The 23,558-nt window shown below is 45.0% G+C and overlaps 1 protein-coding gene across 1 annotated transcript; it reads left to right on the top strand.

The window, feature by feature from the left end:
- PCMTD2 (protein-L-isoaspartate (D-aspartate) O-methyltransferase domain containing 2) lies at positions 1–21,607 on the top strand. Its single transcript, XM_082226363.1, has 6 exons — positions 1–156; positions 10,071–10,407; positions 14,635–14,737; positions 16,330–16,501; positions 16,696–16,819; positions 18,300–21,607. Exons 2-6 carry the CDS (start codon positions 10,101–10,103, stop codon positions 18,683–18,685), a joined length of 1,092 nt encoding a protein of 363 aa, XP_082082489.1. The 5' UTR covers positions 1–156; positions 10,071–10,100; the 3' UTR covers positions 18,686–21,607.
- The last annotated feature ends 1,951 nt before the right edge of the window (positions 21,608–23,558 follow it).

Below are 23,558 nucleotides of genomic sequence, written 5' to 3'. Positions count from 1 at the left end.
CGTTGGCGCCTGCGCAGTGGTGCCGCTGCCCTGAGGGGGGCTGTTTCTCCAGCTGGGCGACTGTTTACAGCTGCGGGGGGGCGGGAGACTCGGCGTGCGGAGGAAGCGAGCGGAGGCCTGAAGGGGCGGCGGCGGTAGCTGGCGCTGGAGGAGCAGGTAATCTTGAGGGGGCAAGGAGACCCCTCCCCCCTTCCTTCCTTTCTGTCAGTCTTGGGGGGGGGGGCTCCAGGTCATAATAGGACCCCCCCCAATCCCGTGACAATGGCCGCCTCACCCCCCGCCTGGCAGTAAAGGCCCCGGCCCTTTCTCCCCCCCCCCAGATTGTTTACCACAACAGCCAATGGGGTGCTTGCCCCGCCCCCCGCCCAGGTTGGGGGGGTCTCCTCCTCCCCAGTCTCCTGTCTCTATGGTGGTGTAGGGCCCAGAAAGGGCTTCCTTCTTAGGGGGAGAGGCACTTTGTTATGGGGTGACACACGTCCTCCTCCCCCCCACCCCACACCCCCAGTCACACACCCCCACCCCAGACTCCAAGGTCATGGAAGGGGGCTTTGGGGTGACCTAAGGGGGTGTGCTGGGCTGGGGTGGGGGGGTCTCCTCCTCTGGAAGTGTCAAAAAAGACTAGCAGGCTTTGAAAGGGCTTGTACCTCTGGGTCAAATACAGCTGCCTCGCCCAAATTAAACTTAAGTGGTTTTAATTGGGTTTTGAATCGGCGTGCAATTAACTGTTGCCGTTTCTTTCCCCCGGTTTTGTCGTGCTCGCTTGACTTAGCGGGTCCTGCAAAGTGCTGTTCTGCATAATGCTTTATCTTTCTTTTTTTTAATAGGGTATGGTTAGGTTTCATGGCACCGAGAAGAGGGAGGGCAGCCTGAAGAAAGTTTGGGAAGCCACTGGTATAAACCAAGGCTGCAGCCCCGTACGCCTGCTAACCTTAAGAGTAATCACAACTGGACACAGTGGGGTTTATGTAAGGCTGCCGCTCAGTATGTCTCCTTCCCCACCTGCCCCACGGGGCTGGAGCTAGCTGGTGGTTTGGCCTCTTTACTTTGAATGGTCCCTATTCTGCCATTGCCTAGAATCATAGAGTTGGAAGAGACCACAAGGGCCATCGAGTCCAACCCCCTGCCAAGCAGGAAACACCATCAGAGCACTCCTGACATATGGTTGTCAAGCCTCTGCTTAAAGACCTCCAAAGGAGGAGACTCCACCACACTCCTTGGCAGCAAATTCCACTGTCAAACAGCTCTTGCTGTCAGGAAGTTCTTCCTAATATTTAGGTGGAATCTTCTTTCTTGTACTTTGGATCCATTGCTCCGTGTCCGCTTCTCTGGAGCAGCAGAAAACAACCTTTCTCCCTCCTCTATGTGACATCCTTTTATATATTTGAACATGGCTATCATATCACCCCTTAACCTCCTCTTCTCCAGGCTAAACATGCCCAGCTCCCTTAGCCGTTCCTCATAAGGCATCGTTTCCAGGCCTTTGACCATTTTGGTTGCCCTCCTCTGGACACGTTCCAGTTTGTCAGTGTCCTTCTTGAATTGTGGTGCCCAGAACTGGACACAGTACTCCAGGTGAGGTCTGACCAGAGCAGAATACAGTGGCACTATTACTTCCCTTGCTCTAGATGCTATACTCCTATTGATGCATCCCAGAATTGCATTGGCTTTTTTAGCTGCCGCGTCACACTGTTGGCTACACTGTTGGAGCCTACAGCTCCTCACATATCTGCTTTTACTCCAGCTTGCTTCTGGTGTTGCTGTAATCAGTTTTTTAAAATTTATTTTAAGGCACCTTGTGAGGACTTGCTGTAAAAGACAGGGTGCTATTAAGACAGCAACAGCACAATCCTAACCATGTCTACTCAGAAGTAAGTTCTACTGAATTTAGTAGGGCTTACTCATTACTCCCTGATAAGTGAGGTGAGTGTTCCAGCCAAAATGACAGCACTTGAGAATTTCTCTGCTTTGGTTCACTTTCTCCCTTCTCCAAGTAATTAGAATAAAGGCTATAAAATCCCACCCCACACATCTTGCTTACCCGCCATGGGACTGGGGTCTTTCTACTCCTTCTCTCTCTCTCTCTCCCCCCTCCCCACCTTGAGGCTAGAACTCCATAACTTCTTTCCCTCTCACTACACTTTTAAAAATCCCTCTTCCCCCATACACTGGGCCTGGCAGCCCTTTTTCCCTCTTTCCCCACTTTTCTTATAATAAAAATACCCCATAACTTCCTTTCCTCCCTTATCAACCCCACCTCCACCATAAAGTACCTGATTCTTCCTAGCTTGGTAATGGGACAAGCCAGCTCTTTATCTCTCTCTTATAATGAGACCCCATAATTTGTATCTTTCTAGACCAACTTCCAAGATAATGGGCATAAATCCGCAGTTCTTTTTCACTACTGTCTACACAAACTTTTGGGTCACCCTCTCATAGTTTTCACTCTGCCACTGCAGTGCCTGGAGACAGGCAGTCAAGTCATGTATCAGTAGCGATGACCAGAGGAGAAATGACTACTGGGAAGAACAGAGAAAAGAAAAAGCGTGCTGCAGCACAACTAGATGCGTTCATCTGCCCCAGCTGCAACAAAACATGTCTCTCTTATATTGGTCTCTGCAGTTATAGCAGGCACTGCAACCTTCCAACAGCCTCCAAGGCATATTCCTCTATTGTCTCCCAAGACAGAAGGTTACCAACCAAATTGCTTTCTCCAGAGTAATGGGCACATTTTTTAAATTTTGCTGTTGTCATCCATGGCTTTGTGATAATTCTCCTCCCAACCCCAAGCCTCTCCAATCTCTAATGGAAGCTAAGCATTAATATTAATAATAGTAATTAAATTTATAAGCCACCCTTCATTCAAAGATTACAAGGCAGTATACAGCATAAAAATACAAAATGAAAACACAAAATGCATATAACAACAACCAATAGCCCCCACCCACAACATTTAAAAGACCATAGATTGCTTAATCAGCCAAAGGCCTAGTTATAGAGTTGCTACATAACACAAATTAGAGCTCAATACACTCTGCAGCCACCTGGCTCTTGGCACTTTTCTGATCTCTGCTGCAGAAGGGGGAAAGCCTACAGGTAAGGACAGCCAATGGAAGGTGTGAGAGCCAGTGGATCTTATTCACCTTCCCCAAGTCTCTCACTAGTGCCTGCAAACTCCTCCTCTCCTGGGCATCCTGCCAAGGAGAAGCTAATCTGGTTCAAAATGTATTGCTCTGGGGAGCCCATTGGGGTGAGTGTTCTGCTGAGAGGCAGTTTTCTCCTGGGACTGTGACCCAAAGTCACCCCTTGGACCACAACAACTGTTTGCATTCAGGCAAATTCTCCTATCTGTGTTTTTCAGTAAGGTTACCACTCCCACAAAAGATCCTCTGAAACTCTATACATTTAAATGGTTTCTCCCCTATGTAGGTTCTTTGCTTATGAAGCTCTTTCCACATACAGCACACTTAAATGGTTTCCTCCTGAATATGTCCTTGGTAAACCCTCCCTTGTGAGAATGGGTTACCATAATATTAGTTCTGCCTTATGACAGTGGGATGATGCAGCCAGCCCCCCTACTCCTTTTGATAATAAGACCACCTAATGTTACCACACCATCTCAGGGGCATTCGGGTCGAAAACAGGGATGGCCCTCTAGCTATTATTGCTCTCCATTTCTCATCAGCACAACCCAATATAACCACTGTTCAGAGACAATGGGAGTTGTAGTGCAGCACATCTTGAAAGCCATAGGTTTCCCACCCCGCTCTAAAATTTCACTCCTCCTCCCCCCCCCACCTGCTTCTGACACTGCAGATGAAGTTCTTTTACAATAAAGGACTGATTGAACCTGCCCCGAAGATACTTGATAGAGAAAGGCTTACTATGGCATTGAAATCTGGGGCTCTGATTTGAACTCTATTAAAGTTTTGGAAACTGCAGAATAATGTTTTTCAAAAGCTATACTCGGAAATTTCAGCAGTGCTTCCTCATACAGAATAATAATAATAATAATAATAATAATAATAATAATAATAATAATAATAATAATTTATTTATTTATACCCCGCCTATCTGGCTGGGTTTCCCCAGCCACTCTGGGCGGCTTCCAACAAAATATTAAAATACAGTAGTCTGTCAAACATTAAAAGCTTCCCTAAACAGAGCTGCCTTCAGAATCCAGGTGGTCAACAATTAAAGGCAAGAGCGGACTACACTCAGTTAAAGCATACAGTGGTGCCCCGCAAGACGAATGCCTCGCAAGACGAAAAACCCGCTAGACAAAAGGGTTTTCCATTTTTCGATGCGCTTCGCAAGACGAATTTCCCTATGGGCTTGCTTCGCAAGACGAAAACGTCTTGCGAGTCTTGCGATTTTTTTCGCTCCCCCCCCTTTTTCTAAGCCGCTAATAGCCTTTTAGCCGCTAAGCCTTTAATAGCCGCTAAACTGCTAATAGGGCTAAGCCGCTAAGCCGCTAATAGGGTTGCTTCGCAAGACGAAAAAACCGCTAGACGAAGAGACTCGCGGAACGGATTATTTTCGTCTTGCGAGGCACCACTGTATTTTAAAAATTGCTGTTATGTCTATTGAGCTTTTCCCTGCACTGTGCTTTATTGAGTTGGGTGATAACAAACCCTGGAAAGCAGCTTGTCAACATGTTTTAGACTGTTATTATTTACCAGAGCTGAGTTCTGCTTTGACCTTGAATAAGTGTCAGCTAAGGGATTTGCTCTCCTGGATAGAATCTAGAAGGGACCTGCAACTATTTAGAGTATTTCCTCCTTGGTATCTGTTCCTGAGAACAGAGCATTTTGAGCTAATTATCTAACCAAACTTAAACCAGTTTCCTTAAGAAATGCTTATATTGGGCTGCATTTCCAAGTGATGCCCTCTGCAGTCTCAGATAGTCTCTACAACAAGGTCCCATATGCAGACAGACTTTGTATTTATAGTCAGTCTCAGGTGGAAGACATCACTCATTATCTTTTAGCCTGTCCCTTATATAGTGATCCAAGAGATTTCTTTCTAAAACCTTTGGTCCCACAAGCAAGCAGTCACACGCCTTGACAGAAATGGTTTGGTTTCTTTTGAGTGACAGTAATAGGTTCATAACAAATAGTGACCCTCTATGCTCTAGCTGCAGGGAAAAAAATAATTCAGCAAAAAGGGGTCACTATAAATTTATGTGATGATTTGAAGGTTTGATCAGAAAGCAAGCTGGGTTTCAGTTTGTTGGTGTCTCTGGTAACTTCTCCCCCTTACATAATGGATGCTGGCAAACGATTTTAAAAAGGCAAAATAATACTAGAATTGGAGTTGTCAGAGGTGCACAAGGGAAAATGTGTTTTAATGATCGGGAACTTGGCAGAGTGTTTGCAGATTTTTATATTATGAATGTATTCTGTTTATTATTACTATTGCTTAATACAAGTTTGTCATGGCCTTTGGCTAGAGCCATAAATTTACGAAGTGAAACAGTATTCACCCGCAGTTTACCTCCAATATCACTGATGGTATAAGCATTGTGTCCTGCTTTAGTCCTAGGGACTCTTAGTTAACTGTTGCAATGAGAGCTGCTGTAGAAGTTTATCAGTAAATGCAAATTTCCCTCTTTCACCCATTATGATATGGCCTTATCCGTCACCATTTCTAGAATAAACTATGAAGGTTCGTCCTGGTCTACTGAAAATGTTACTATTGGCTTTGAGATCTGAACTTTGATCATTAAAAGTATTTCATTTTTCCAGGTGGCATCCAGTGAGTATCCAGACACACGTGCAAAGTTCTGTAACTCCGCCTAATTATTTGTACCATTCAGCATCCTGGCCTTTAGTCCACATAACAGTGTTTTGGTTCCGTATCTACGCACGAGGCACGGGGCAGCTGCCAGCGGCTATAATTCTAGTGCCAGAAAACAAATGGAATGCACAAATCATTCAGTGGCTCTAATGCATTTTGAATCCAGGCTGTCTGAAGCAGGTCTTGGCTGCAAAAGGAGCATTGCTCTGTGTTGTGGGAAGACTATTTGTTACCACCCGCCACCCTCTTTCCCTGTGCTACACAGTTCCTCTGTGTTAGGGCAACGTGGACAGGAGACTCTGTTTTCAGCAAGTGTGCCCTGGGTTGGCCGCAAACCAATTCTCTCTTGTAGTGGCAGAACAGAGCATGCAGAGGCATGCTAATAGCCCTGTGACTGGACTGCAGCCAGGTCAGATGGCAGCTGCCTTGTGTTGGGGTGCTTTTTGACTTTGTGATCATGTTGCTTTGAGAAGAATGGAAAGCAAATGGGGGGGGGGAGAGGTTAAGCCTCTTCTATTGTGGGTGTATGTAAAGTAAGGCCTAAGTTGTATTAAAGGTCAGAAGGAGAAAGCTGGAAGGAGGTGCATTCAGACTTAAATCACCCTCGGGATGCTGTTGGGAGGTTAGCTCTCCATGCCTGGAATATTTTCTGCAGCCAAATACTTCACACTGAATAGGAATTCCTAGACTCTGTTAGGTTTCTCTTTTCTAGAAAGCAACAGTTAGTCCCTTCACAGCTGAAGGTACACATTTCGATAATGTGAGGATTGTATGTTACCACCTTAATTTTTACAGTCATACCTCGGGATGAATACGCTTCAGGTTAAGCATTTTTCGGTTGCACTCCGTGGCAACCCGGAAGTAACGGAACGCGTTGCTTCCAGGTTTCGCCGCATGCGCAGATGCTCAAAATGACATCATGTGTGGAAGCGGCAAAACGCGACATGCACAGACGCGCAGTTGCGTATTACATTCGCTTCAGGATGCGAACGGGGCTCTGGAACGGATCCTGTTTGCATCCAGAGGTACCACTGTATTGCACAGTTATTGTGCCTGGTGCTTTACCGAGCAACACAGGCCAATGCCGGAAAGAACAAGACAGGCCCTTGCCCCAAAGAACTTACAAATTAATTTCAACAGGAAGACAAATGAAGGTAGGGGAGCTCTACCGAAATATAAGCAAAGTCTTTGGGCTGTGTTTCTGTTGAGGAAAAAGTAAGTTTTTCTAAGGATTTGACTGCCACCAATACGCTGACTAATGCCTGTTGGGTTCATATGTCATATGCATTGAATACCAGTTATTGGGGGTAAAGGAGAGAGTTAATATCTTCATGCAATGCTTCTGGGCTTCCCAGCAACATCAGTCTGGCTGGCCATTGGAAAATACAACTCTGGACTAGATGCAGCAGAGGCTTCTTGTGCTGGATGCCCTCTTGGTTCTTCAGGTATCTGCTGGACCAGTTAATCAACGACTAGATTGGTCAGAAGGCCAGTCTGGGGAAGAATGCAGAAGCAAATGGCCAAGTTATCATCCCTTTTACCTCTTTGTCAACATATACATAGTTGGCAGAGGCTGAAATCTCATCCTGGCACTGAGCCTTTCCAGAAAGTAGGAGAAAGACATCAGGCCCTGGGCACTTACACCTCTAAAGGCAACCAGGAGGAGCTTGTATGGGGCTTAAAGTTACAAATTTAGCTACTACAGGGGCATAGGTGGGGGTGGGCCACTTAATGGTCATCCCTGAATCAAATAGGTCTCATGGAATACTTCTACAGTGGTGCCCCGCAAGACGAATGCCTCGCAAGACGGAAAACTCGCTAGACGAAAGAGTTTTCCGTTTCGGAGGTGCTTCGCAAAACGAATCTCCTATGGGCTTGCTTCGCAAGATGAAAATGTCTTGCGACTTCCTGCGGGGGTTTCCCCCCCCTTTTTCTAAGCCGCTAAGCCGCTTATCAGCTGATCCGATAAGCTGATAAGCCGCTAATAGCGCTAATCCTCTAATCCGTCAATGGGCTTGCTTCGCAAGACAAAAAAACCGCTAGACGAAGAGGATCATGGAACAGATTCTTTTCGTCTTGCGAGGCACCACTGTATTCTGTTGCTGCCTTAACTCCTCTATTGCCCAAAGGGCATCTGTGCTAAAGAGATTACACTGTCTCGGTGTCAAATTCTGAGCACAGTCAAATATGCAGTTTATAGTCAAAACATGCAGATAAGCAGGCATATACAAACGGAGGAATGCATTGTGCATAAATTTTAAACTCAATGTGTGCAAAGTCTGGTTTACTTTTGTGGTAATGAGTCTGAGCATTGCTGATGAGAATTGTTTCAAAGATGCTCAAGATTTCTGCAAGGATGATCATAATCTCCTGTGCCTTGGTTAGATTTTGCAGTACCTTCTGGTGCTGTTCCTAAGTTTTTGATGTGCACGGTTGAAACGTTGTTTCTGCTGAATACATGCAACAATGAAGCTGAGGCAGAAGCTTCTAAAGCAGGAACAAACACTGAATTTGCCGCTTCTGCAGTTCTTGCCAGAAAAAGCACTGTAAATAAAAATTCATGTTGTGCTCTTCCAGTATGAAATGTTAGCTGTCTGTAGAGAAAAATGAGACAGCTTTGGCATTGCAAATTAAGTTATTTCCCATTAGAACCGGTTCGTTTAAAAAGGGCTGGTATTGTTCAAAGATTGTTGCATATTATATTGTGGTACAGATCACTGCAATGATCTCCAAATTGCTCTCTAACCCCACTACCATTCACCTCTGGGTGTTGGTGTGTTGTTTGTACATTTGCCTTAACAGTAAGGTTTTGGTTTGAGTCTGTTTGCCATCCCTCTGGTATATTTTGTTTATAACTAGAGCTACAGCCTCAGTTGGTTATAAGGCTGGGAGCCAAGGTACTACTTTAAGGGCATGCCAGGTTCACCTAGGAGGATTTTTGACTATTTCTATTTTAGCTTTTAGGTCAAATTGCTATTTTCTAATTGGCCAGCTGGCCACACTAAGGCAGACATTTGCCCTTCCATCTTCTTCTTCTTCCCTTATGCACATTAATACAAAAGGCTGTATTTTCTCTGTAAAGCGGGCATTTGTGTAGGTCTACATAGAGTCTTATGCATATTTTTCTTACCAACACAGTCTGCCTTGTGCATGTGTTCAGGCATGCACACGTGGCTCAGTTTGGAGTCTGATTTTCTCGGGTTGTTGTTGTTGTTGTTGTTGTACCCCGCCCATTTGGCTGGGGTATAAATTATTAAAGAATGTCTCTTTAAGAGCCAAGTGAGGCTTACATGGGAGATCTGAAGGGGTTCTGTTTGACAGTCCATCTCATTTGCAAAGTTCTCCTTCCAGCAAACTGCAGTGAACTAGCACAAAGGAGACCTGTGTTTTCTTCCACATGCAAGCAAGCACCTCCTAGTTGGGAACAAGTTGCTTCATCAGGTAATCTCCAGCAACAGGAGTGGTCATTTGGGATGTTTTTGGAGTCATGCCCACCCAGCCATTCCTGATTTAGGCTGCAATCCTAACTCTACTGGCCTGAATTCAATAAGGCTTCAATAAGACATGCTTTAAGTTTGCACTGTTTGCGTTCATCCCAAGAACCCTCCTTGATCCATTGTCCAGTGGTGGCACTTAGAAAACCAATATGGTAGGGATAAGGAATCTGACCCTCCAGATGTTCTTGGACTCATCAGCATGGTCGGTAGTCCAACAAACTCTGGAGGGCCACAGATTCCCCATCCGTGCAGCATGGGGTTAAGAAGTAGGCTCAAGAAGCCTCAAGAAATGTGAGACCAGACCTGTTGTGATACATAGGCTTGAGGTCTCACCAATCCTCTTCTAAGAAATGTTCAAAGTTCCTCCATGCAGTATTAGTGCTTTTCTGCTCCGAATGTTGGCAAAAGGCAGAATATGCTTCGGTGTGGGGAATGCAATATAGAACTATCCAGAATCCATGATGTTTCCATAACCAGAAGCAACTTCACAGAACAGCTGACAACACAATAAAAAGTGTCCAGAAGGGTCACTGGTATATCATATCAAAGGGTTTTTCTGCTCTAATAAATATGCATATGTATTTGAAATCCCCCAGAGCAAAAAAGGAGAGCAGTAACTGGTGATGTTTGTATATGTGAAAGTGATTTTGGTTCTGTGTCTTTTGACATGCAGGATATGCTCTACAGTGCACTTAGCATCACCTGGACTTTTGTACTTGAGCAGTTTTCTTTGACTGGTGCAGTGACTTTCTCCTTTTCCCCTCCTCTGCTCTCCAGAATTGGTTTTTGAATTTGTTAGCGTGGACAATGGGAGGTGCTGTGAGCGCAGGAGAGGACAATGACGAGCTAATTGATAACCTGAAAGAGGCTCAGTACATCCGGACAGAGCTCGTGGAGCAGGCCTTCAGAGCTGTCGACCGGGCAGACTACTACCTGGAGGAGTTTAAGGACAATGCGTACAAAGACTTGGCATGGAAGCACGGGAACATCCACCTTTCTGCTCCCTGCATTTATTCGGAGGTCATGGAAGCCCTGGATCTGCAGCCTGGGCTTTCCTTCTTGAACCTGGGAAGTGGCACTGGCTATCTGAGCTCCATGGTTGGGCTCATCTTGGGTAAGTGACTCTTTTGATCAGCTAAATGATCCCTGCAACTCTAGTTTCTTACTGTGTGGGGTCAACACATATTCTTATCACTGACAGTACGGTGGGCGCGTTTAACCTGTGGGCATGTTTTGAGGAGAAGATTAAGAACAAACATAATACAGTGGACCCTCTGGATACGAATTTAATTCATTCCGGGGGTCCGTGCACACCCCGAAAAATCCGTATACAGAGGTGCCGCTTCTGTGTGCGGCGTGATAGAGTGCTTCTGCGCATGTGCTTCTGCATATGTGCGTGACGTGCAGAGCGCCTCTGTGTGAGTGGCGAAACCTGGAAAAATACTTTCGGGTTTGCCGCTTTCGCAACCCGAAGTTTATGTTACTCAAGAGTAATTTAACCCGAGGGTCTACTGTAGTGGTCTTCAAATATCTGAAAGGCTGCCCTGTCTTGCAGAAGGTAGAGCAGGCTTGTCCTCTGTTGCTCTAAGAGGGCAGGACAACCTACGGAGTGGAGATTGCAAGGTGGCAAGTTTCAGTAGAGCTATTTGACAGGGGGACAGGGTGCTTCAGGGCAGGCTCGACTCTCGGCCAAGGCCGGACAGTCTGAGATGCTGTAGTTGCTTCCAGCATTGAGCAAGGGGTTTGGATCATAGCTGTCAACTTTTCCCCTTTTTTAAAGGGAAATTCCCTTATTCCGAATAGGATTCCTCACAAGAAACGGCGAAAGTTGACAGCTATGGTTTGGATAGTTGTTGTTTTTAGTTAGTTAGTTAGTTAGTTAGTTAGAAGAAGAGTTTGGATTTGATACCCCGCTTTATCACTACCCGAAGGAGTCTCAAAGCGGCTAACATTCTCCTTTCCCTTCCTCTCCCACAACAAACACTCTGTGAGGTGAGTGAGGCTGAGAGACTTCAAAGAAATGTGACTGGCCCAAGGTCACCCAGCAGCTGCATGTGGAGGAGCGGGGAAGCGAACCCGGTTCACCAGATTACGGATCCACCGCTCTTAACCACTACACCACACTGGCTCTCACACTAACTAACTGGTTGGTTAGTTAGTTAGTTAGTTAGTTAGTTTATGTACTGCCCTATACTCAGGGTGGTTCACAGAATAAAATCAAGATATAAAACCACAAAGTACATAAAAAAACAAAAAAAGCCCCTCCCCACAAAATAGCCCCTCCCCACAAAACAAAAACACATTTTAAAAGGGCATAGGATGCAAATCAGATCAACCCAAGACCTGGTTTAAAAGAAATGTTTTTGCCTGGCGCCTAAAGGGGTATAATGAAGGTGCCAGGCGAACGTCCCTAGGGAGAGTATTCCACAGACGGGGAGCCACTGCAGAGAAGGCCCTGTTCTCGTGTTGCCACCCTCCAGACCTCTCGAGGAAGGGACACACGAAGGAGGGTCTCAGAAGATGTTCTCAGGGTCCGGGTAGGTACATTTGGAAAGAGGCAGTCCTTGAGGTATGGTGGTCCTGAGCCATTTAAGGCTTTATAGGTCAAAACCAACACTTTGAATTGGGCCCAGTAACTAATGGGTAGCCAGTGCAGTCGGACCAGGATCAGCGTAATATGCTCAGACCTCTTAAGATCTCTCCCATCTTCATGACTCCATATTCTGCTCTTCTGTGGGGTCACTTCAGACAGAAGATGGTGAGTAAATCATCTTGCACATCAAATGATGTGCCAAGTGGCCCTATGGTGTCTGGTTTGGAACAGTGCATCTCTCTAGGACCAGAATTGGTTATGTGCCTAGGAGGGATACCTGTTCTTCACTACTACACATAATAACCCATAAAGTTTGAAAAAGAAACACATCCAGCACAAGCACAGGTGGTTGCCTGGCTTTCCAAATTATGTGTGTGTGCGTGTGTTCAGGAACAGCCTGAGCACCTTGCTGCACATTTATTATTTATTTAGAGCATCTTTACCCAGCCTTTCAGCTTTAAAAAATGCCAGGGTGGCTTACAACACACTTTGAAATCATTAAAAATGGAACAGTTAACAAGTAATGAAATAAACAGCCTTTTATCCGGCAGCTGAGTCTTTGAGAGCACCCTTCTCCTCTCCCTTTCCCAATAAAAATAACCTGCGTTCAACAAGTTCCTTTTTTTAATTACAACATTTTATTTGAATCCAGGTGGTCTCACTCGTTAAGCCCAACGCTAATTGCTACACTGCATTTTCTGTTGAAGTTTGTTCCTAAATACGACTGTGTGTGCTCTCTTCTTCTCTCCATCCCATCCCACCCACCCTTTCGTTTTTCAGCAGCAATAATAGCTTATAGAAGGGAGTCATCAGCAATAAACAATTGGGGCAAGCTGCAACTGTGCCAGTTATTTTCTGGAGTTCAAAATTAGTGCTTGTTTTTGTTTTTTAGCTTTCAGTGTAACTGCTGAATGGCAGGGATGTATCTAGAAAGGCTTAAGCACCATTCTTTTAGATTCCAAAGATGGACCCTGGAGCAGTTCCCAGGGTGCATAGATGTGAAAATGTTTGCCTAACCGGATCATCCATGCAGCGTGCCTCATTGCTGGCCCCGTACTCTGCTTCCAGGTTCATCAGTTAGGATGGTGCACTTGGGCAAAACGTTTTCACACACATATGCCATGGAAACTGCTCCAGAGCGATCCTGCAGATGCAAAATATTGTGAAATTTCAATGAGCAGAGAAAAATCTGGATTTTGCATTGTTGAGCTGACTCTCCTAAACTTGATGCTTTACTCCCTTGCTCAGAGAAAAACAGCTGTGGTCCCCTGCCCTTGAAATCCCCATCAACTGTTGCTGTGCTTCACTCATTTTTCATGCTCCACTTCATATTGTAGCACAGCAGTAAATAAAACCAGGAATGGGTGGTTGGCAGCTTGTCATCCGCCTCCCCCCACCCTTCGAGAAACAGCCTTCTCTAATGGTGTTATGAAGCTCTAAGAATGGAAGTAAATGCAAAACCCACTGGAGGAGATTCTTGCTTAGTTGGGTCAAAATATGTTGGTGTAAATGGCCTTCTGGTCTAGAGAAATGGGAGAGATTTGTTTCCTCTGGAGAAACGGAGGGCAGGTAAACAGAAGCTCTTGGGAGGACTACCTTTGAGCCCATTAATTGTATGGAAAGGTAACTTTCACTAAATACAGTGGTGCCCCGCAAGACGAATGCCTCGCAAGACGGAAAACCCGCTAGACGAAAGGATTTTCCATTTTGGAGGTGCTTCGCAAAACGAATCTCCTATGGGCTTGCTTCACAAGACGACAATGTCTTGCGAGTTCCTGCTGGTTTCCCCCCCCCCTTTTTTCTAAGCTGCTAAGCCGCTTATCAGCTGATCCGATCAGCAGATAAGCCGCTAATAGCGCTAATCCGCGAATCCGTCAATGGGCTTGCTTCGCAAGACGAAAAAACCGCTAGACGAAGAGAATCACAGAACGGATTCTTTTCGTCTTGCGAGGCACCACTGTATACCATCCGTAAGCATCTTAACAGAAGTCTCTGAATGCATTTCTCCCAGTTTTTAAGTATGCTTTGCTAATAACTTGAAAATAAAGTAAGCTTACAAAAAAAAAGCCATGTAAGAGCCAGGTGTTGGATTGTTGTTGTTGTTGTTGTTGTTTAGTCATTTAGTTGTGTCCAACTCTTCATGACCCCATGGACCAGAGCACGCCAGGTGTTGGATTGGCCAAACCCAAACTTGCACATCTTTCAGATGTACTTTCTCATGCTCCCTTGGTGATTTTCCTCTCACTGGCATCCTCTCCTGTTCCTCCCTGCCTGTTACAGTGGTACCTCGGGTTACATACGCTTCAGGTTACAGATGCTTCAGGTTACAGATTCTGCTAACCCAGAAATAGTGCTTTAGGTTAAGAACTTTGCTTCAGGATGAGAACAGAAATTGTGCTCCGGCGGCGCGCCAGCAGCAGGAGGCCCCAGTAGCTAAAGTGGTGCTTCAGGTTAAGAACAGTTTCAGGTTAAGAATGGACCTCCGGAACGAATTAAGTACTTAACCTGAGGCACCACTGTACTTTTACTGAGATGTGGGACTCATTTTGTAGCCATTCAGTTCTGCAGGTTGGGTGGTTTATGCTAGTAACCAGCTCTCAAGTTTTGAGGAATTTGCTTAGTATTTGCGCCTTAAGAGAAGATCAAAACCAGCTCGTAATCTGAGCAAAGCTTTTTGGATTCATTCTGGTTCTCCATCCAGTTGTTTTTCAAATGTTTTTTCCCCTTGCATTCCCTCAACATATGCAGGCCCTTTCGGCGTTAACCATGGCGTAGAGCTTCACTCTGACGTTATAGAATATGCAAAGCAGAAGCTGGACTTCTTCATCAGAACCAGTGACAGCTTTGACAAGTAAGATTGGATATGCCTAATTTGCATTTAAACTGACTTCCAGAACAGATTGTAGCAATCTAGGTGGTAACTCCTAGTTAGCAGCATACGGTGAGTTCAAGATGCATATGGGTGTCTTGCATATGCGATATTAGGTGCTAGGACGCAGAAAGAAATCGAGAACAGTTCTGTCTTCCACTCTTGTGGATTTTACATACCTGATACATGCCTGAGCTTAGAAACTAAAGCAATTAGTTGGGTTCACTCCAGAAATTTTATTCAGGTTCTTTATGGTACATTACAAAAGAATGCAGTTTTTAAAAAGGCTTCTGAGATAAAGCAGTGCAGTGGGTGAAGTTTTTATTTATTTATCAATATTAAAATTAAGATTTTAATCAAATCTCTAAGTGGTTTACATAAAGTAGTATAAAATATTGATTAAAAATAGCTTTAAAAACAGACTTTAAAACTGTAGACATAATTAAATTATCAAAATATAGATAAATCCACCTTTTTCAAAAAACAAATATACAGAATAAAAATTACGCGTCAGGGTAAGCTTGCCTAAAGAAATGAGTTGTTTTTCATACAACCCAAAACTTGCTTTTCCATCGGGAAATTGACATTGTGGTTTCACTGGGCAAGAAGGAGGGATATACACCACGCTGCAAACCAAACATGCTTTTACTGCTGGACCCCCATCCCCAAGGAAAGTGTACTTCTGGGAGAAGGCAGGAAGGAGCCATAACCCAGTGGCAGACCACTTGCTTTGTACACAAGAGGTGTAGGTTCTGTCTCTGGCATCTCCAGTTAAAATTAACTTATATGGCTGTGAAAGAGTTCAACCTGAGACTCTGGAGAGGTGCTGCCAATAGTAGACAATGACGGCTCACAGTCGCGTTGGTGGGTGGTTTTTGCAACCCAGCACAGGCTCCCTGGTCTCCGGAGCCATGCCATAAAAGCCTGTCATTGCTCCATCCCTGGGCTGGTTGCAGAGGCTGCAGTTCTCCTGCCTGGCCTTGGTTTAAATCAGCCAATCGATGGTGGCCTGGGGGCGGAGCAAAGACCAGGTAAGGAGGCTACTGCCCGCACTGGCCATTCAGTCGTCTCAGAGCATCGTGGAGAGAGGTCCATCGTCAGGACGTTCTGGAGGTAGTTGATTGGGAGCAAGGGAGCTGGGAAGGGACTGGGGACAGTAGTGGAAGGCATGGGGGGCTGGCTTGTAGCCCACATAGAGGATGCAGCACAGTGGCTCTGGGTGGCAAGGTTGGACGTTTTTGTTTGGGTTAGGTCCATAAGTTATCTCATAGCCTTGGTATCTTGCCCTTTTTTGTTTTACGATGCAGTGTTGGGGTTTTTTTAAATACTGGTTTTGATAGACCAACTGTATAAGAAGGTAAATTGCTCATTTCGGCCCCAGCTACCTTAGTAAACTGTGTTTGCCAAGTTTCCATAACAGTATTCCAAAATGGCAAAGTTTGCAGTTCTGGAATGTATTGGCCATATACTTTGCTTGCCTCGATATTAAAGGATTGATATTTTAATTTGTGGGGGCTTAGAAGCTCCAGCCTGTGAAATACTTGTGCCATCTACAAGCGTCACTCACTTCTCAGGTTTGAATTCTGCGAGCCTTCCTTTGTCACCGGCAACTGCTTGGAGATCTCTCCAGACTGCTCTCAATATGACCGTGTCTACTGTGGTGCAGGAGTCCAGAAGGAGCATGAAGATTACATGAAGAACTTACTGAAAGTTGGTGGGATCCTCGTGATGCCATTGGAAGAAAAGGTTTGCTTGTGGGACGGCAGGTTCTCTCATTCCTATGTACCATTTACCCCTTGCTTTTTGCAGTGAGCTCAATTCACCAAATTACCAGCTGTGTGGCAGAAAGGGGAGAGGGTTCATTTTCAAGGCTGAGAAATAGGCCATCTATTCTTGCTATCAAGAGGTGATTCATCTTATGTTTTTGTTCTCAAACGCAGCTGACAAAGATAACACGAACTGGCCCTTTGGCCTGGGAGACGAAGAAGATCTTGGCTGTTTCCTTTGCTCCTCTGATCCAGCCCAACCACGCAGATTCGGGGAAGTCAAAACTTGTTCACTTGCGTAAGTGTGCCACTTATCTATGCACCTTCTCTATTTGTCTGTTTATTTGTTGGGTTGGGCTGTGCAAGGCTCAGAGAGACATTCCTCAGAGGTGGGCACTCTTTGCCATAGCTTGCAGTCTGACTTGCCCTAGGCTGTGCACTTTCTCACCATGGAAACAGGAGTCACCCAGCATTCAGTTCTGCCTGTGTGTGCTCATGCTGGTGATATCATCACTGCATTGGCTAGCATGGAGGCACCAGTTACACAGCAACTTGTGTGGTGACCTGCCCCACTTTGAGAATGGCACAGATTAGCCAGCTGCCGGCTTTGCTGGCAAAATCTGTGGCATAGCTGCTGTGCTCTCCTGACTAACTGTCAGTTTCTTCCAGCCACCATCATCATCATTATTATTATTATTATTATTTGAATTTATATACAGTGGTACCTCAGGTTACATACGCTTCAGGTTACACACTCCACTAACCTAGAAATAGTGCTTCAGGTTAAGAACTTTGCTTCAGGATAAGAACAAAAATCATGCTCCAGCGGCACGGCGGCAGCAGGAGGCCCCATTAGCTAAAGTGGTGCTTCAGGTTAAGAACAGTTTCAGGTTAAGAATGGACCTCCGGAACAAATTAAGTACTTAACCCGAGGTACCACTGTACCACCCTATACCCGGTGGTCTCAGGGTGGTTCACAGAATAAAATCAAGATATTAAACCACAAAATACCTAATAAAAATAGAAACAACAAGCCAATAGCCCCTCTGCCACACACAAAAAAACACATTTTAAAAGGGCATAGGATGTAAATCGGATCAAGCAAACGCCTGGTTTTTGCCTGATGCCTAATGGTGTATAATGAAGGCGCCAGGCGAACTTCCCTGGGGAGAGCATTCCACAAAAGGGGAGCCTCTGCAGAGAAGGCCCCGTTCTCGTGTTGCCACCCTCTGGACCTCTCGAGGAGGAGGCCCACAAAGAAGGGCCTCAAATGGTGATCTCAGGGTCCAGGTAGGTTGATATGGAAAGAGCCATGATCTGAGGAAGTGTGCCTGCTCTTCAGTCCATGCCAGCCAAGGTCCTACACTTAGAATCATAGAATCATAGAAGAGTTGGAAGAGACCACAAGGGCCATCGAGTCCAACCCCCTGCCAAGCAGGAAACACCATCAGAGCACTCCTGACATATGGTTGTCAAGCCTCTGCTTAAAGACCTCCAAAGTAGGAGACTCCACCACACTCCTTGGCAGCAAATTCCACTGTCGAACAGCTCTTACTGTCAGGAAGTTCTTCCTAATGTTTAGGTGGAATCTTCTTTCTTGTAGTTTGGATCCATTGCTCCGTGTCCGCTTCTCTGGAGCAGCAGAAAACAACCTTTCTCCCTCCTCTATGTGACATCCTTTTATATATTTGAACATGGCTATCATATCACCCCTTAACCACCTCTTCTCCAGGCTAAACTTACTCTTACTCTTACTCTTCCCTCTCTCACATTTCCAGCACCAGTGATGGTCCGCACGCTTCAGGACCTTGCACGCATTGCTATCCGCAGCACCATTAAGAAGCTGATTCACCAGGAAACGGCGGGCAGAAACGGCAACGGCCTCAGGAACCCGCCGAGGTTTAAGCGAAGGCGCATCCGCCGCCGCCGCATGGAAACCATCGTCTTCTTGGACAAAGAGGTCTTTGCCAGCCGGATCTCCAACCCCTCCGAAGATAACAATTGCGAGGAGTTGGAGGAGGAGGAGAGCAAGTTGGAAGAGGTGGAAAAAGCTGTCCCTGAACTGAAGCCCGAGCCTCCTATAAATGTCTTGAGAGAGAAGGTCTTGAGTCTGCCTCTGCCTGACCCTTTGAAATATTACCTGCTTTATTACAGAGAGAAATAAAGGTCACTGTCAGCATCAAGCAGAGAGGTAGGCAGGACAATAAAACAACTCAGTAGGGCTTGACAGATGTATGCCACTTGCTTGCCTGTTAATGTGACCACGCATGGTGGTAAGCTGGCCGGGGGAACGTGGCTGCCGTGTACTTAAAATGTGATAGCATTTTTCAGATTCCTTCCCTTGGTTAGTGTGCTCCAGTTTTGTCCTACAGCAGAGCTTCCTCGGTTGGGGGTGGGGGGGTGGGGGCAGGCTGGCAGCAAAGCGTTCAGCTGCTTACTGAAATGAGGGTCTCATTCAGTAGCGGAGGGGAACCAACTTTGCCGAGACATCTCTGGATTTCTCAACTATTGTTTTTTGCCAGGTGGCGGTTTCAGAATCATTTTGGGCAGCACCCAAACAAGTTGCTTCACCCTAAAAGTGGAAATCAGGAAGAAGACAGACTCACACCCACAAAGTCTGGTCTCCTCCAAAAGCCCACAAAAAAAGCACAATTTTACAAAAAAAAGTACAAAATTGTGGGTTTGGTGTATGTGCGATGCCCAGTTAAAGCTGTTGTTTTTAAATCAGCAGGGGCTTGGTTTAGGCAAACACTTTTTTTACAAGGGAGGTTACCCTCTAAGAGTATCAATATGGCCTCCTAAAAAACTCATTAACAGAATTCCTATTTGATAGGAGAGAGAGAAATGGTCATTGTGAGGTTGAAACAGAAATAATTAAGATGCAGTGCTTTATACTGCAAAACTCACTTTCTCTCTTTCTTTTTTTCTTTCTTTTTTTGCTTTTGACTTGATGGCATGAACAACTTGCTGGGCTCATCCGGTTTGTGGTTACATTCTCTGAAAGGATATTAAGTGGTTAGGGAGAGCAGTAGAGGGGGGAGGAAGTGCAGAGACTGATTAGTATTTAAAAAGCCATCAGACCTGTCTGAAGGTCTGTTGCAGGAGTGCTGAATCGGGTATGTAATGTTGACAGCTGTGAAGTTCTTTTTTTAATTGGGGTAAGCACCTCATCACTTGGAAGGTGGTTCTTTTTTTTCCAGAGAGTGCCCAGAATCTGGAATCAGTGTTTGTTTGTTTTTTTAAAGAAAACCTAAAAGGCTAGGTGCATAGTGTTGTCATTGACCCAGCAGAGACCTCCGCTGCAGCAAAGGGGCTAGGTGACTCTTTGTGTAGGTTTTTCTAGGCGAAAGGCATATAATTATACAGCCTCATTCATCTTAGTTTGATTTTGTCCCTTTTCACCAGTTACACAGCTATACTTTAGTTTGACAGTGTACAAAGATGTGTTAGACTGCTCCATGGCACATCTACTTAAATTATTTCTCTAGCGTTGGTAGGTAATCTTTAGCCTAGGAATTTGGAGTGAGAAAAGAAGGAAGAGTGGATCTTGTTGAAAGTCTAGGATTTTCCTGGAAGTTGAAATGCTGGGGACTAAATGCAAATTTTTCCCAAAGAAATTTAATGCAATTCTTTTGGTCCATTTTATAGTCTTTGGAGTTTCCTGTTCATCTTGTAAAATGATCATCTCATTGGCATTTTCATCTCAACTTGCAAATAGACAAATAAAAATTGTCCCATGTAGGAGTCGATCATCTCCCACATGCATATGTGAATCCATACTTAAGGATGCAAGTGTCTTTCTTATCCAGCCCATAGTATTAAGAGGTGTCCCCAAGCTGTACTCATGAAAGCAGGGATCTGCTATGATCTGCAGCCTAGACACTGCATGTCCAGTGTTCTGTTATTTCATTTTGTGTCAACTGAGAGGTTTTAAGGCAACAAAAACTAATCCTTTGTAGAACTCTGGTCCCCATTTTGCACCTGCAAGTTCAAAATGCATCTTATAAAGTAAAATCTGAAAAGTAACACACCACAGCTGTCTGTCAAACTCCTTATGTAATTCTTAGTTCTCCTGTGCTTCAACCATTCAGCATTTTAAATTTATATGAAGCTGCCTTATACCGAGCCAGACTAATGATCCATTTAGCCTGGCGTTATCTTTTGTGGACGGCAATGGCTCTTGTATGGCATGTGCCTCCCCAGTGAGCAAGACCAGTTTTCATCTTCCAAAGAGCAGCTTGCCAGAGAAGCTATGAAGTTGCCCTCCGTAACGTCGACTTAATTTTCAAATGATCTGCTGAACAAGCCTCTTTGAGTTGTCAGCGAAAGCTGCCCCAGAGGGAGGCAATCTTTCCATTAACCATGTCTGACTTCTTTCCCCCTGCAGCGTTATCAAAGACATTGTGTAAGGGGTTTTTCCCCCCATCATCTTGTCCAGTTTAAAATCTTCTAGGACTCTCTTTTTTTAATAGAAAGATAGGCTGTTGTAGGTCTTTCCCCTCATTTTGGTTGAAAATGCATTCATGAGTAATTATGCTCTGTCCACTTGCTGTGTTATCGCAATGCAAAAGTAGCAAATGTTCGCTTGCGTGTGTACGTGTGCACACACAACATAATTGTGAAATAACGTAGGCTGTAGCATTGTAACAGGAGGGAAATTGTCAGTGGTATTCCTACACACCAGCATTTACACAATGTTTAATCCAGTTCAGTGGTTGTTCTTAGTAATCTAACTGTAGCTGCTGTCATTGTTATTATGATTATTATTTTGTGAAATCTGTTCATCTTTTATTTTGCCCTTGGACATCAACCGTCTGCAGTTTCACATACCTGCGTTTAAGCCTCACGTGGTTGTTTCGTAGCTTTCGATAGGGTCGCCAAGTTGTCCGCACGCAGAAGGAAGCTCTCCTCCATAGGTTTCGTTCTCATATGGTAGCTGAAGATGTACATAGCTGTAGAAATGAAGGTTTGCAGGGGTGGGGAGTACTTTCTGAGGCATGGAGAAATGTTGGAAGCAAATGATTTAAAAAAACAAATTTTTATCAAAATAAAACGTCTTGTGTCAATAAATATGTTCCCATTGTAAGCCTCCTTCAGTTGCTTTTGCTTGGTGTTCTGAAATCCTGTACTGGGAAGATTTTCCAAACTGCTGTGGCTGGAGAAACTGATGCTGGAGAGATATGTTTTGTTGCAGCTAGGGCAGAGGAAGGCATGTGCTGCTGTAGATGCACCAGGGCCTCTGCACTCCTCCCAGCAGTCATTTCTCATCACACTAGAGTGATATTTAGCTGCATTGATCTGCTTGATTTTGGTGGAGCTGAGGGTGGATGGCAAGCTCAGAAAGAAACTAATAGCAGAACATTATGTTTCTACTGCCTGAAAACCAGCAATGAAATGCCAGAATAATAAATGGGGTATTGTGAAAGACCTCCTTATTATTATTATTATTATTATTATTATTATTATTATTATTATAGTCTGATGTTATGCACTGTTAATACAGTCTATGAGGTTTACCTGGAGAAAGAGTGACTTCAGCACAAAGCAATAGATGGAAATGGGATTGGAATTTGGGGCAGGGGAACAGCTGGCTCCTACCCCAAAAAAATGTGCTAATGAGCTTCCTTGCTAGCAGTGACTTTGGGTGCATAATGGGTTGTTTTTACTTACTGGGAAATCATCATTAAATGGCTAAAAAGTGCAGGCTGGCATTTTGAGGACAACATCGGGTCAACTCTGCAAAAAGCTTGCATGTGCAAGCAGCCCTTGATGTCTGGGAGCACTCACCGTAGTCACATAACTCGACCCATCAGTCGATGCATCAAGCTTTTGAGAGAGAGCGAAAGTGCTTTTGTTTGCCACTAGGGGGTGCGCTCTTCCCAAGTTGTAGGAATCCTCCAAGGGGGATGGCTTCCAGCAAAGTTTGTCCTTGGTTGTTGAGTTAGAGCCAAGGAAAACAAATAGCAGATTGTTTGGAGGCTTGAAACATGGAACTGCAAGCAACAAAGTCTTCAGTGTCGTGCTAGAAAGCTGCTGCTGTTTTTTTTTTTTTACCACTATTTGGCTTTCCTTTCAAACCATGCCAGGTAATCGGGGTAGGGAAACGAAAGGTGCCGGAAGAAGAAGACCCTTCCTCTTCAGTGCTGCCATCATGGAATGTGCAAGCTTCCAATTCCCTCTCATCAAATTCCCTTTTAGGCGCAGCTGAAATAGCTTGGCGTTCTGTCCTTTTGCAGAGTCCTAAAATGTACCACCTTCAACCCTCTGCCGAAACGAAAAGCTTTACAGTGGAAGTGTATAATCTTAGAGCATGTATAATCATGCTCTTAGAACTGCTGGGAGGGGTGCAGGTTTACCAAGAAGTAAAATGGGAGCAATACAAAGTGCCGCGCATGAGTGTGCATGCTCACACGTGCATGCACAGGAGAGGAGGAGAAAAAGGGTCGCTGGAATCAGCCAGTGCAACCCTAGTAAGCCTGCGCTGCAGACCCTGCTATCATACCACCCAAGCAAAGAATGAGCAGGTGCAACCCCGGTTAAAGACCTCGGAGCAATCGTTCCATCTCACTCACGCGTGAGAGCCAAGCCACCCACCACAAAGAAAAACAAATAATCCTTAGTTATTGGTACACACACACCCCGATTGGCCTGGGGAAAGATTCTTTCCTTCCTTAGTCCCCAGCGGAGCAATGAGTCAATCCCCAAGCATGAGCAAACCCCTCCACTGAGTCATCCAGGGAGGTGGAGATGGGGAATGTTTCTTTGCAGTGATTGGTTGTGTTTGCGTGGATGTATAAGTGCATATAAATTTTGATGGTGGCAGGGGGCTGCCTGTGGTTTTTAAAGACCCATGTTAGGGAACTCTGGGGTTGTTTTACTTTGCATGGTGCTTTGTGTTTTAATTACCGTATTTTTTGCTCTATAACACGCACCAGACCATAACACTCACGTAGTTTTTAGAGGAGGGAAACAAGAAAAAAAATATTCTAAACGAAATAGTGGATATATGATTTTTGTGCTTCATGCTGTGGCCACAG

This window comes from Podarcis vaucheri (assembly GCF_965113315.1).
Source record: "Podarcis vaucheri genome assembly, chromosome: 6".
Lineage (NCBI taxonomy): Eukaryota > Metazoa > Chordata > Lepidosauria > Squamata > Lacertidae > Podarcis > Podarcis vaucheri.
Note: the sequence above shows the minus strand (reverse complement) of the source record. Positions and strands in the feature narration are given on the sequence as shown.

What these genes read in the sequence shown, in the direction of transcription:
- PCMTD2 (XM_082226363.1), top strand. Translation starts at nt 10,101, where the DNA reads ATGGGAGGTGCTGTGAGCGCAGGAGAGGACAATGACGAGCTAATTGAT. An exon ending in TGATGCCATTGGAAGAAAAG is followed by an intron (nt 16,502 to 16,695) that starts GTTTGCTTGTGG and finishes TCTCAAACGCAG; the next exon opens with CTGACAAAGATAACACGAAC. An exon ending in GTCAAAACTTGTTCACTTGC is followed by an intron (nt 16,820 to 18,299) that starts GTAAGTGTGCCA and finishes TCACATTTCCAG; the next exon opens with CACCAGTGATGGTCCGCACG.